The sequence below is a fragment of the Catharus ustulatus genome, chromosome 1 (assembly GCF_009819885.2).
Source record: "Catharus ustulatus isolate bCatUst1 chromosome 1, bCatUst1.pri.v2, whole genome shotgun sequence".
Taxonomy (NCBI): domain Eukaryota; kingdom Metazoa; phylum Chordata; class Aves; order Passeriformes; family Turdidae; genus Catharus; species Catharus ustulatus.
Window position 1 is genome coordinate 146,775,269 of NC_046221.1, and position 14,399 is coordinate 146,789,667.

The following is a 14,399-nucleotide window of genomic DNA, read 5'->3' on the forward strand; positions in this document are numbered from 1 at the left end:
ATTTTATGGAGAAAAGTGAGTGAAAGAGGTTAGACGAGGCAGAGAGTTAGCAGGAGGCCACTGGCTTGCTACTACAAAAGTGTTCTGAACCACAGAAATGTGAAGATCTTGGTAATCTTGAACATGGGCAGAATTTTCCAATTCTGCTTCATTGTGTTCTTACACAATTGCTTGTATGCCTTGAGAAAACAAATCTGAATCACACTTTCATAGCATCTGACTGTCTAAGCAAGATTTTCTGAAAGGAAAGAAATGGTAGAAGTAAACATCCAAATTTTGTTTACTGCTAGTTTTTCTATTGCAGTCTCTGAAATGAAGGAGAAAAAAAACACCTGAAATTTTTTGTTGTTTTCATGTAGATTTTAACAATAGCCTGTATATAAGAGAAGGGATATCCAAACAGATAAAATATCTAGAAAAGTTGTTTTTGTTGATGACTCTTGTGGTGGTAATAACAATATCATTCATAAAACTGTTATCTATAAAGACACAAATTACATGAAATTCAAATGAACTGTATTTTTCAAATCCCTTCATTATAGTTCTGGGGAGAACTGACTTTTTAATTCAAGAAAATTACAAAAAAAAAATGTAGCATGGGAATGTGAAATTGGCTAATAAGGTATTTAAATAAGGTGCCAAAATTTGAAGGATGGTCTTGCCTTGATAAATTTGTAAGTCTCTCTCTAATGCTTATGGGTAGACCACAGGGAGCATATATTACTCTTAAGTAATATACACAGTAGAAGGATAAACAATTTAAAATCTGGAGTAACAACAGAACAATACAGTAACAGTAAGAATAATACAGTATTAGGCCAAAATAAAAAAGAATTTTATTAAGACAGAAGGTTTAGTTTAAACCATATTATTAATTATGTAATAAAGGTACTAGATTTGATGGCAAAGTCACTTTGGAAAAACTCTGTTTCTTCAATCACCTCTCAGCTAATTTAGAGTTACTAATTAAAAGTACAACAGTTTACTGCATATAATAGTTATCTTTTATCATCCTACTAGTAAATTTTAATTTTAGATCAGATGATAAATCACTTCATTTATCTGAAACAAATTATCACTTCAGTTTACTGAATCATATGGATGAAATCAATAATTGAGTAATTATTTTTCTTTTCATTAGTACGCAAACCCAAAAGAACTCCCAGTGGAACACTTAAGAAAAAAAAAATTGAAATAATTCCTCATAATCAAAATCATAAAAAAATTTATAAAGGAAATCTGTGAAAGGAAAAAGTGAAAATATTCCAGCCATTTGAGAGCAGTAAATACAAGAAACAGGACTTAATCAGTATGATCCTTGTACTAAATAGAACCACTTATCAGTTGCCAGTCTGGTAACAGATGTGTTGCCAGTCTGCCTGAGTCTGTAACTGAAATGAAAAGTCAAAACCTAGGGAGACTTTCAGGACCTAAATGAGAAACTTTTTGTTTTTGAAGAAAGCAAATATCGCATAACAATCATCTTGTCATTTCTGGATCTACAGTCCTTTATAGAAAATGGGAATGGGAGAAAGGAGGATGAGAGCAGGAGGAGCAGATGGCTTGGAGAAATAAAAGTTTGACTTGGTGATTCAATAGTGAGAAACCTTACAATAACACAGGCTTTTTAGAAGCCTATTTTTGATTGTCTATTATGCCTTCTAAACAGTGCAAGTGGGTATTTACCATTACATGTATTCTAAAATGACAAGTCTCTCCAGGCCTCAAGTATTAAAGCAAAATGCAGAGTCTTCCATCCAATGTTACATTTAATACATACACTGTTAGAGAGGAATTTGAGGTGTGAGAGTCACGAGAAGAGAACCACATCACTCTGACATCATCCAAACATTTACAAAACTTGGACAGATGTGGTACAGGTGCTTTATCAGAGCAATGCTCTTGCATAAATCTCACCTCATGTCAGTAACAAAGTTTGTTTTTGCCTTTTTCTTTTCATGCAAGTCCCATATTAGTAAGAGTTGGGCAAGTCTCATTAGCCAAGTGTTGGTTTCAGGGTGGCTTTACCCTTTCAGAAAATATAGGTATATGTATATGAAGACATATATGTATATGTATCCACATACACACACATATATATATACACTACTTTTCCTACTCTTCCCATTCGTTTATTATCTATTCATCCCTTGTAATCATCAAATCATATGGTCCTCCTCCAGTTTCCTGCCTTACTTACATACCCTAGGTGCTACCTCTCAGAAACAATAGGACTGTCATCCTTCAATTGCTTCCATGATGGCCTCCAAAACCAGAAAGCCAACATCTTCGCAAAGTAACAACTCAAAGAAATTTTGTCTCAGCAAATAGCCATGCTTTAACAGTCTTTTAGTGACTTCCCAAAATATAATTCAAGTTCTAAACTCTTATAAAGTGATGGGATTATTTTTTGCCCCAAAATATGGCAACTAGAGACTTCAAGTTGGTTTTTTTTCCCTCCTTAGAGAATTTATTCACATTTTCCCAGAATTTACTCATGTTATCAGAGCAGATACAATTCATCTCTATCTAAAACTCGACTAGAAAATTCCTTTTTAAATTAGTATAGATAAACAACTGGATACAAACAGCAAATGGCTAAAAGCCCTCTCCCCTTTTTTTCATTAAAGCAGATTATTCAAGGATTCTGTTTTCAAGTATGTGGAATAATAAGTCAATTCTGCAGTCAGGAATACAGATGGAAGAAACAAAGCGAAATATAGTGGGGATTGCAAAGACCCTTTTATTTGTTTTCTAAATAAAGGAAATAAAATAGAAATCACTGAGATAAATCCAGTATCTTTGAAGTTTGTATCTGTGTACACAGTGGTGAACACAAATATTTGAGTCAATACAGGTAATCTTACCTGAGAGAGAATTGGCTTATATCCAAAGGAATGTAATGAAGAGGAAATGTAAGAAATTTGTATTACAAGTATGTAAACAGGGCCTCACAGTGTTTTATAAGCAGAAGATGTTTTGTAAAATAAATTTTTGTAGTTCCTTAATCCTAGTCTGATCCTAATTAGATATTTCCCTGAAATACATCAAAATATTTCAGGATGAAAACTTGGCCATGGGCACACCAACTTTTCCTGTCCAGGTCTCTCTTTCTCTTACTTCCAACATGTGAAACATGTATCAGGGAGGAGGCATTTCTACAGTTGTTATGTTAGTATGATTTTTGTATTGACTTTAGAAGCTACAAAATAGGAAAGTGCAGTGGAGGGAGAGAAACATAGCAAAAACCCCCAAACTACTAAAACCAAAAAATCACAAACCCCAAGAGAAAGAAAGGTCCTTGTAACTGGCTAGGCTTGAAGACTGAGAAAGCAGCTTTTTTCCTCATGCAGAGATTAACAGTAAAAATGACACTTTCATTATTAATATATCTTTATGATAAGATGTCCTAACAAATGGGGATACAAGATTTTGCTATCATCCTTCCAAAGTACTGCAATCTTATCCTAAGAAGTAAACCTATCAGAAAACAGAATTGTCCAGAAAATATCCCACTATTCAGTCTCCTTCTTGGGACAGTAACATGTGCTGAAAAGCTTCTAAGCAGTGATTATAATGTAGTCTTTCCTCCAATATTTGGAATAACCAGAAACCCAGACTAATTGCAGCTATTTTAACAACAGCCTTTTCTGTGAACAAGATTTGATGATTAAATATTTGGAGCAGCTGGAGTCACAGTGCTCAGAAAATAAAATAAAGCAAAAAAAACCCTTAAAATAGAAAAACTCTAGAAATCTTTCATCAATTCAATCACTTTAAAGTCAAATTATTTTACTTATTGGGGAACTGTGAATATCTTTGAAGACCACAGATGTGGTCTTATCATTCGACTTTGGGTTTAAGCCATTAAAATGACAGCTCTACTGGTCCCATATGTTTATAGTGAAACTCAATAGCCCAAGCTATTTTGTAGTCTGTATTTAATTGATCATTATTATATTCAAGCACATTATTAACATTTGAGCCGAAACTAATAATTTTTATTGAAAAAATCTAAAAACAGAACTGAAAAAGTGACTTCAAATCATATGAAGCAACTAAACTCTTTAAATTTCATTTCAAAAATACATTGAAAAGTCTGAGGTCCTTTAAATGTCACCCTATGGTGACTTTTTACTGGCATCTGCTCACTTGGCAAGCATGTTAAGCACTGAACCAATGAATGAAGTACTCCTCAGCTGTGAGTTTGAGTACATAAAACCACCCAGTTCTTCCTCTCAGAACCTAGGAGATTCAGAGTTAAGTGGAAAGTGTTGTAAAATGACCTTCTGCTCCTTCTGTAATTGACATTGTTGGCAAACTTGTCCTTGAATTAGAAAAGCAAACTAGAAGTTAATAGTTATACAACTAATGCTCACCTCTATTCTTAAAAAATCTTAGTCTGCGAGTTCCAGGTATTCTATGGAAAGCTTGTAGCACAGTAATCCATGTATAATTGAAATTATCATAAAAAACATATTCACTATCTATCAGGTATGTTTGATATACAATATTTTGCCACCAGACTATTCATATTTAAATAAAAGTAGTTAGTATTATTGTTTTGTGCTTGAAATACAATGAAAAATAAAATTTTTTGGCACAACCTTGTTAAAAGTAGCAAATTGTTATTCAAAGGAATACATTCTTACATTAAAGTATAAATATTTTCATAGTTTGTATATGTTACTTAAATTCTTGTACTATAACTATTTTTTATACCAAATTCTGAAAATATTTATAATTTAAATAGCACTTTTAGGTATATTCTGGAGAAGAGAATACTTAATACTCACTAAAGTCCCTCCCAAAACCACAACAAGTTATTTCCATCATATAATCAATCCTGCTTTTCATTTTCCTTTTTCAGGTGAAAACATAAATCCATTAGGCATTCATTCTGAAGACAGGCTACAGGCCATGGCTTCCTGTACCTGTAGAAAAACTACTATCATGCAGTCCATCACCTGAAATTATTCTTAAGTATGTGTCCAACAGCATTTTAAGAAGGAGAGATATTATTGTCAAATATACACTTTATAATAAGACACACATTTTTTCACCTCCACCATTAGGTTTAAAACATTTGAGGGTGAGGAATCACTAAGAATAGCATGAATTTGAATCACCCAGTCTCAAACCACTAAATGTTTGCTCACTGAAACATATCTGAAATTGGCAGCTTTAGCACATATGCATAAGAGAAAATCATGAAGTTATGTGTATGCAATGTGATTACAGGATGGATGGAGACCACACATGCAGGAATGTTCACTAATTCATTTAACCCTTCACAGCTGCCGGAACAAATATGATAAAATAAGGCTGTGCTGTTTCTTTTACATTGTAAATAAATTATGTTTTTTCAAAAATTGCAGATAGATGTTTTAGATGGGTTGAATCACTCCATGGCAATATGTATTTTTATTCGTTGATTAGAGGAAGGATCTGAATGGCTTAGATTAAATTTCTATTTAATTAGGTGTACAATTAAAACAAGAGGAGATGTATTCTAGCATAGGATTCAATTACATATATACACTCCTAATTGCTTTGCATACAAGCCGAAAATTTACGTGCACATAAATCTGCAGTGTTTAAGGGTAGCACATCAAGACTAAGTACATTTGCAGATTTAGATCATCCCCACTTGGATTATACAGATTAAACCACAAATCCTGTCACTGTATCTGACTCCAAAAGTCCAGAATTTACATTTATGGATAAAGACATTTTTTTTTTCATTAAGATTTTCATGTCCATTTAGTACAAATAAGATGGACTACTAAGCTTTTTATTTCTGGCTTAACACCAGTACATTATTTTCTTGCTAAATTGTGCAGAATACAATGAGTCAGATACTACCAATTTTTATTGTATTCATTATATAGCTATACAATCTTACTTTAAGGAAGAAATGAACCATGTCTTTGTATAGTTAATTTTATGCATTATAAATTCCAGAAAAAATGTTCGTTTATCATATTTAATCAAAATAATAGTGGAAAATAAATTCATACTCAGTCATTCAATGCACACTGAATGAACATTGAGAATATTCAATTTCTATTGTGGTAGAAGGGTGCATTAATTTGTTCCAAGCACAATGCACATAAACTACATATTCTTCTGGCTCTAAGCAACCTGACTCCATGCTTAACCCTCTTCAGTGCCCTCCATTAACTCTCAAAATTAAATTTAAAAAAGAGTCAAATGAAAGGACATATACCTATCATGTTAAGTACACTCAGAGAATTTTCAAATTAAAACAATATTCTGGCAATGACCTAAATTAACACAAAGCAGCATTTACACTAATGTTGTGAATGTTTCCATACTGAAAGACTCATTTTCATTCATTTATTAAAAGGAATTACTTCAGCAATTGTAATTAAATATTACATATAAATATTACTTTTTTTTTAAGCTTATTATCTCTGAGATGAAAAGTACAGTAATTTCACAATTATAAGCCACACCTCATTGTAAGTCGCACTTTCGTTCGCAGCGAGGATCCGCGTGCAACTTTCACAAAGTTGCCAACTAGTAACAGAATCACAGGATCGCGGAGTTTACTGGCTCAGCTCGGGGCCATGCAGGTTCAGCCTGCTCAGGGCTGCCGAGGAGGCTGAGTGAGCCAGCTTGGTGCTGCTGCTCAGCAGGGTCGCTCGGGCCCGGCTGGCGGTCGCTGCCACCACTGCTGGGCTCGCTCGCCTCCACCTGCACTGCCGCCACCGTGTTCACTCCCCCCAGCCCGGCACTGACCTGCCAGGGCTGGGTGGGCTCGGCTCAGCTTGGGGCTGCTCCGGGTTACAAGCCGCACTTCCGGGTTCGAACCAAAACTTTAGTCAAAATGGTGTGGTTTATAATTGTGAAATTATACTTGTGTCTGCCTGATATCCTTTGCACAATGATCTTTCTGTTCTGGCCAAACTTTTGAACATCTATCATAGATGAAACTCCTGCTTATGTATTTTTGAATGAAGCTTAACTTAATTGGTTGACTGGAGAAAATTGAAGACAAGGACTGCCATAAACTTTTTAATGCTGAGTTCTTGAAATTTAGTTTCAAGAATCTACTAAGAATCATGTTAATCTAACCAGTACAAGATCCTTTGAAAATATTGCAGCAAAAGAATGGTGTTAAGAGAAATGACAAAATGGCAACAGAGTTAAAAGAATACCAAGAAAAAAGGAAGAAGTGTGAATTTTCTATAAGCTATTGGTATTACTTATACAGGAGGTACTTCTTCCTATTGTTCACAACAAATATTTGTATGCACATCCTCACTATTCCATGATGTTCACTCTGTACTTTAGAAAACTTGAGAAAACAAACCAGAAAACACCATTACTCAACCAAATTGGATGTCATTAAATTTCTTGACCGATACAAGATTTTAAAATATTTTCAGTTTTTATATGAAGTGCCCTGTGATTGTCAGTTTTTATGCCTTTATGCAAAAATTTTATGAGTAAATATAAAAATAGAGACTTTTTTTCTTAAAAAAAAAAAGTTTTATGGTTACATTAAGAAGTGCAGATAAATAAATGGTCCTTTTTCTTGGAATTCATTTTGATTTGAAATCATTTTTTTGGGGGGGAAGGAAAGATGACCTGATTTACATTTGATAAAATACAGGGAACATGCTGGATCGCTGTCTCTTTCTTCTGAAATTAGTGTCTTGAATCTTTATACAGTTGGACACTCTAGTATTTGGAGCAGTCTTGGTGGTTCTGCTCCATCTTGTTGACAAGTAATCATTGTTTGAACAGTGCAGTCTCACAGAGTTTGAAGTGGTTGCTTGTATAAAAAGAGGGTAGGAGTAGAATCAGATTCCTGCCTATAGTGGCATTTTGGTATCTTAGATCATATTCTGTCATTTCTACCTCCCTTTCAGCAAAGTATTGCTTAATTCAATAATTGTTTAGTTTATGTTGAAAAATATTGACACTAGCTATTTAGCAAGACATTTCCACCCATTTGTACTTAAGATGGAGAGCTACACCCTTCACATTTTAAAAATGTCAGTCCATATGGATCTGCCACCTTTCTTAAATCATATTAAGATGCACACATCAGTGATGATGGATTCAAGTTATTAAAACAAATGTTTTACTGTAATTCAGCTAAGTATTACCATAAATACAATTTGGTTTGCATTCCCTCTAGATGTGAGGTTGTCATTTGGCACATTCTGCTCCTTAGGATCTGTCCTTGCCTGTATTTTTCTTTCTAAATGTAAACTAAGTTTGTAATCAAATCAAGCAGTACTGAAGTAACTTTACTGTGACACGACTGAAAAGGTGTCTAACAATTGTAGATGCAGAGAGCTGCCTAGAAGAAAACACATGTTGACACCATTGTTGGTTCAGTGTGTATTTTCACTTCACAAGAAAAAGTAAAAAATGGCATACATATGTCTGTGAATATAAGCTAATTATTTAGGAATTGAAGAGAATAGTGGAATTAAATTTCCCTGTCTACAGTAAGCAAACTGGATCTAAGAAGTCTTGTCCCAAATCATCATTCTTATCAATAAAATTATTGCAATTTTAAAAATATTATATTTTCCAGAACATGAAAAGCAAACATTTCCATGGAAACCATACATTTTCCCAATTAATGTTTAGCTTCCAGGTAGGAAGAGATCTTTCTGATTTAAATTTCATAATTTTTGATGGCAACTGGGAAAATACATTTATTTTCTGATACCATAGTTGAAAGCCACACTAACATACATTACTGTGTATGCTAAATCTATATTTTTGCTCTAACAAAAAGGAAAGCCATTTTCTGGGGGCAGCTAATATAAAATCTATTTTACTGTTAAAAATATTAATTTAAAAAAGAAGTGTAGATGACACCATTATACGGAGTACAGCATAAAAATTAGGTCATGTCCATCAGAGAAAAAAATAAAATCTCAAACATCTGCATTTTAATTGTAACCAAGGCTGCATTTCAGGATTGAACAATTAACAATCATTACACCACTTTAAAATATCAGTGGGAGAATGTCAAAGAAGCTGAGTCTTCCATGTTTACAAAAGAGTTTGCCTGTGGCACACTGTGTGCTTTTGTGAATCATTTATCTTGTAGCTTAAACCTGTCATGGTATGAAATATTGCAGCTATGATTCTGCATGACAGAATAATGAAACACTGAGAAAAAGACCACATTGAAATGACTTTTCCACAGAATTTTTGACTTGAGAACCTGAGAAGCTGCAGATGAAATAGGTTTCTTTTCAGTCCATCAAAAACTAATCCAGGCCAATGAGTTACCTTCTACACACTGAATATGTTATTACATTGTTTGTGGGTTTTGTCTATATTGACAACGTTTTTACTTTTTTTTCCCTAACTGTTCTTTGTTATAAGTTCTCATATACTGTACTGGATGCCAAAAACAGTTATTGAAGCGTTTCCATTCAGCAAATATTTGATTGTTGTATTTCATATTGAAAAGGACAGATTTGTTGCTGTTTTCTTTAGAAAAATTAAATTATCTTGTGTCAGCAGCTTTGTTGGAGTATCCCTTCATTCACAAAAATGTTATTTTGATGCTTTTCCGTTGTGAATAATCTCTGTCAAATGATGTGATACACACTTCCAAGTGAATTGAATATGAAATATGGTGTTTTCTTCCACAAAGGCCAGATTTTTTTTGTGACCATCTTGTCAGTGAGTGATCCCTACATAAAAAGAATTGCAAGTGAAGACTCTCAATGCAGTATCTTCTATTAGGATCCAAGACAACAGAGTTACAGGAACAAAATTCCTACTTACTAAAATTGAGCTGAAAGTCCTCAGCATAGCAATTTTATGGCTATTCTTCTCTGAAACCGTAATTAAATATATTTTGAAGAGTGAGAGATAAAAGTTATTAAATAAAACACATTCATTACTCACACTGTAAAATTTCAGACGGAGACAAATAATTGCATCAAATGTAAAAAACTTCAGTTAAATCAATTGTCAAAATTACCTTGCCTTTCTTAATGGTTTTTACTGGAATAATTTTAATAATGATAGATTACAGAAAGAGCCCAGGTAATGGAAAAAATCTATATTAATAACTTACCAAAAAATTTTACACCAACGTACAATTCAAAGAAAATTCAGATTTTAAAATGTGAGCTTCTGGGTGAGAGGAAATCTGCTTCCTCCTTACTGTATGACTATCATTGGAAAAAAGCAGCTAAAATGCAAATATCTGTTTTGGCACTTGTTTCATTGTGTCATGACATCCTCATTTTGAGTGGTTACTACTAGATTTTTTTTTTATCTTTGTCTTTCAACACACTTTTTTTTCCCCTATGAACAAAAGAGGATAAATATGATACATGATATATTATACAGGTACCTGAACTAGTTGTCAAAATACATTATTTAAATACAAGAAATAAAGAAAAGGTTTACCTCAAGGTAGGACAGACAAAACGTTAGATAGTCTATCATATTTACATGATATGTCACTGAATCTTTATATGCTAAGGTTAAGCATACTAAACCATTTTTTTTCATCAGCATTTTTTGTCTAATTGCTGTGAAATGATCAAACAGAATTCGTTAATTCTGTTACTACCGTGCTTAGGGTGTAAGAAAACCAGTGTATCTCAAATTATTCCAAAGAACTATACAGAGCAGTGGGATTTTTCCCCATTTCCATGGATTGTTTAGGGAAATCTGGCCTTATTTCTGGAAATTACAAAACTACATTTCAATCCAGAATGTCAAAAATATGAAGTACAAAGAACTTAACATTTTGAGTCCTTTATTGTAGTAATTTTAAGGCCTTACATGTTGACATCTGTTTTATAAACTAAGAAGTATTACTATACTTATATTAAATCAGTAACTTCAGATTTGATAAAAATCGCAGGATATAAACTTTACAATTTATCTAAAAATAATTAGTTGTGTCCAAATCACATGCTTATAATAGCTAGAAATAAATCAAAACTTGTGCATGTGTTTCATTTTTTCTTAATATTTTTGGAATAAGGAGAGATTGGCATGACTTAGGAGATGATACTTCTAAAATTCTATTTATTTTGTAGTAGTCTATGCACCTCTACACTATACAAAAGAACAATCTAATTGGATACTAAGGGAGTTCAGATATCATGAGTATGGCAGACGAACACACAGCAGCTGAAGCACTGCCTTTAATTTGGCAAAGATATTTACAGACTCAACATGAAGGAAGGTTAAGAAATACCCACCCATCCCCATGCTCCACCTATTATTTGACTAACTGAAATGTGAGCTGTGGGTCAGAATGAAGTCCTGCTTATCCAAGCATAAATCTAAAGCATGGATATTTAAAGTCTAAATGATACTCAATACGTGCCATACTGCTTACCAAGAAGTCAAAGTGAACAAAAAACCATCAGCTGTTACCATATATGTTTAACAATAAAGTGAGATAAAATGATTCATAAATACAGGGAGATAAAGCTGTCTTTGTATGGGACAGAAGACACCATTAAAATATTTGTCTAGTCAACACAAAAAATTTTAGTATGGAAGTGAGGTTTGATGGAGGTTCAGAGATTCTACAAAACCCAAGCAGACACATGCTGCTCTAATTTCGTTTGTCAATAAAGACTATGCCATTGCCTTATGATGCAGAGAAGCCAAGGGTTAAAAGTGCAACAGTACCAAATATTTAAGATAAACATTGCTTCCCCTGCTTACCTGAACTTATGCAAACTATGCTTCACTTTGTAGAGCATAGGCACATGACCTTGAGTGAAAGGAAACCTTAAGTGGTACCACCAACATATTTGGTTAGCATCACCATAGCATAAGTTCCATGCTAATTATCATAGTGAGACAAAAATACTGAACGCTAATTTCAAAAGATAAAGGCAAATATAAGTGTTCTGAGTAAATAATGCAGTATAAAATGATGAAGGTGTTAATAGAAGTATCAGCTTAAAACAGCTTGTTCATATTAATAATTTTATGTAAAAGCAACCATGAAAATCATCTAGAATTGTTGAAAGTATCCAAGCAACAAAAAGATATGAATGAGACCAGACCTACTTACCAAATTCCTTAGGAACAGTGATAGAGTAAATACAGTTGTGACCAACACTATAATTCTTGGGGTAGTTTGGTGATAATACAGTCCCTTCAGAACCTGTTGATCGGCTTCCACAGGGTGCTAGAAAGTGAAGATAATTAGATTTTAAAAACGTAATATAATTTTAAAAATCAGTTCAAATTGTGTTACAAAGCAGAGCGATGTTGAATCCCCAGGCAGGTGCATTTGTTTTACGTCAGCATATGATATTACAGGAAATTTTATTACACTTCTACACTGGATTAAACTTGTACATCCTGTGACATATCGAGTATGTGTAATTTTCTCATATATCAAATGAAAATTGATAGCACTGTGCAGTTTTCCAGATCAATTATTTTTTCTTTACCATTTATAAACCATCTTAATAAAAGTAATGATATAGTTTATATGCAGTATGTTATTATTTACAGCATACGAAACTATTATTCATTCATATGATGCTTTATACTATGACAAGAGCATAGATTATGCAGCCTTTCTGCACATTAGTAAGTTCTTACGCCAATACACTCATCATGCAAAATAATGTCTACAGCTACTGATATAAGAAAGTCAGGATTTCTTGACTGAACACGATGTATCACTTACTTATATCTCAATTATTTATAACTTCATATATATAAAGTTATGAGCACATACTTTTCTTTATCACAGAAACATCATGTTTATGCTACCACAGCCATAATACTTGATAAAATGGAAGATAGATACAAATGCTTTTTACCACAATAATGTATTTTTCTAAGGTTTATAACAAAACTTAGTATTTGGCATTATTCAAAATGTCAAGCAAGAAACAGCGCTATTTCTTCTTTTTTTTCATCAGACGTACAGGTGCATATATATGAAACATTATTCGATGTTAGTAGTTTCCTATGTCTATTACTGCTTGTCACACAGACTTAGCAATTTAGAGCTTTAATTTAGATTTAACCCTAGTCTATTTTAAAGGCTATGGCACCTCTTTAGAAGAATTTTTCTCTTTTGGACTATAAAACATTTTTAATGAGTTTAATGTTAATCTATTTAAAAAATTTATTTCCTGTTAAGACATAATTTTATAAATGAAGTAGTACTCAATGTTTCATTTGCTAAACACATCTGGGTTGTTTTCTTTTTGTGGTATTCTCTCAAAATATTAATACCTCATGCATTATACTAATGAAGAAAAAGATGGTTTTCTTACTACTCTTCCAGAAGACTTTATCTCAGTACTTGTCATACTAAATACAAGATACTTATTGGTGTAGCTACAAATCATATATTTTAACACAATTTTAGCTAATTCATGCAAAATGTTTGGTGGAGTATATCGTGAAAAATACACATCTTTAAAATGTAGCAATTTAAGGCCCCAACCCTTTGAGAACAGATTTATTCAATTTGCGTTGGCATGGATTCTTTTCAGTATGGTGTAACTTCAGAGTATGACAGACTGTGTACCTGAAACAGGAGCAGATTGCACCACTTGCTCCTGTTTGCATACACAATTTGGAAATTATTTAATGAATTGATGTGAAAGTCAGGGTATTTGAAATATGTCAACAGAAGGGTCTTGACCTTCACTTGTGCACATGTGTATGCAGATGTGGCACTTATATTGGAGCTAAGCAAATCTGTCAGGACCCAGATCAGGAGGAGGTCTAGATGATGCTCAGTTCAGCGGATGGGCACATGCCCTGACACATGGAGAAAGCACTGACTGCCACATGTACATGGAATATTGCCCTCTCTGGCTAAAAGAGTAATATCAGTGCCTTCCCTCAATCCACCCACCATGTGAAATATTAGAAATTCATGATTTCCTGTGAAAACATATTTAGATAATAGAACTACTGGGACTTTTTCCAAGAAACAGTAAGTGTCTTGGCTGAGCCTCATTTGCAGAGCCTTATTTGCCATGAGTTACTGGAAAAACAGAAAGTAAAAAACCTTCACTATTTAAATGTGGCAAATATTTGAGATAAAAACAGATCTGCTTACCAGCTTGTAAGTACTCAATATTTTTTTATTGCAGATATTGGGTAAAACAGAAGTGAATATGGAAGAATATAAGCAACAAAAACATTAAAATAAGAGAAATAAGATCCTAAAAAAAAAAAAAAAATCCTAACTCCTTTTCCCTCTTTACTCTATGTGAGTTGAATAATTAAGCTAAAATCACCAATACCACTGTCCCACTCTAGCACTCATATCTTTATTACACCTTCCTAATCAGCAGATATAAATAATGTGCAAATTTAAGGTAAAACTACAAGTCCACTAAAGTCAAGACATTGACACAAAAACCCTTAATGAA

General features: G+C 33.2%; 1 protein-coding gene across 3 annotated transcripts in view; it reads right to left on the bottom strand.

The window, feature by feature from the left end:
* LOC116996510 (CUB and sushi domain-containing protein 3-like) overlaps window positions 1-14,399 on the bottom strand; it is a 614,657-nt gene that overhangs the window by 134,300 nt on the left and 465,958 nt on the right. For all 3 annotated transcript variants that reach the window (XM_033060271.2, XM_033060262.2, XM_033060252.2), the window contains one exon: window positions 12,062-12,178. In XM_033060271.2, coding sequence (XP_032916162.1) covers window positions 12,062-12,178 — 117 coding nt within the window. The remainder of the gene's footprint in view (window positions 1-12,061; window positions 12,179-14,399) is intronic.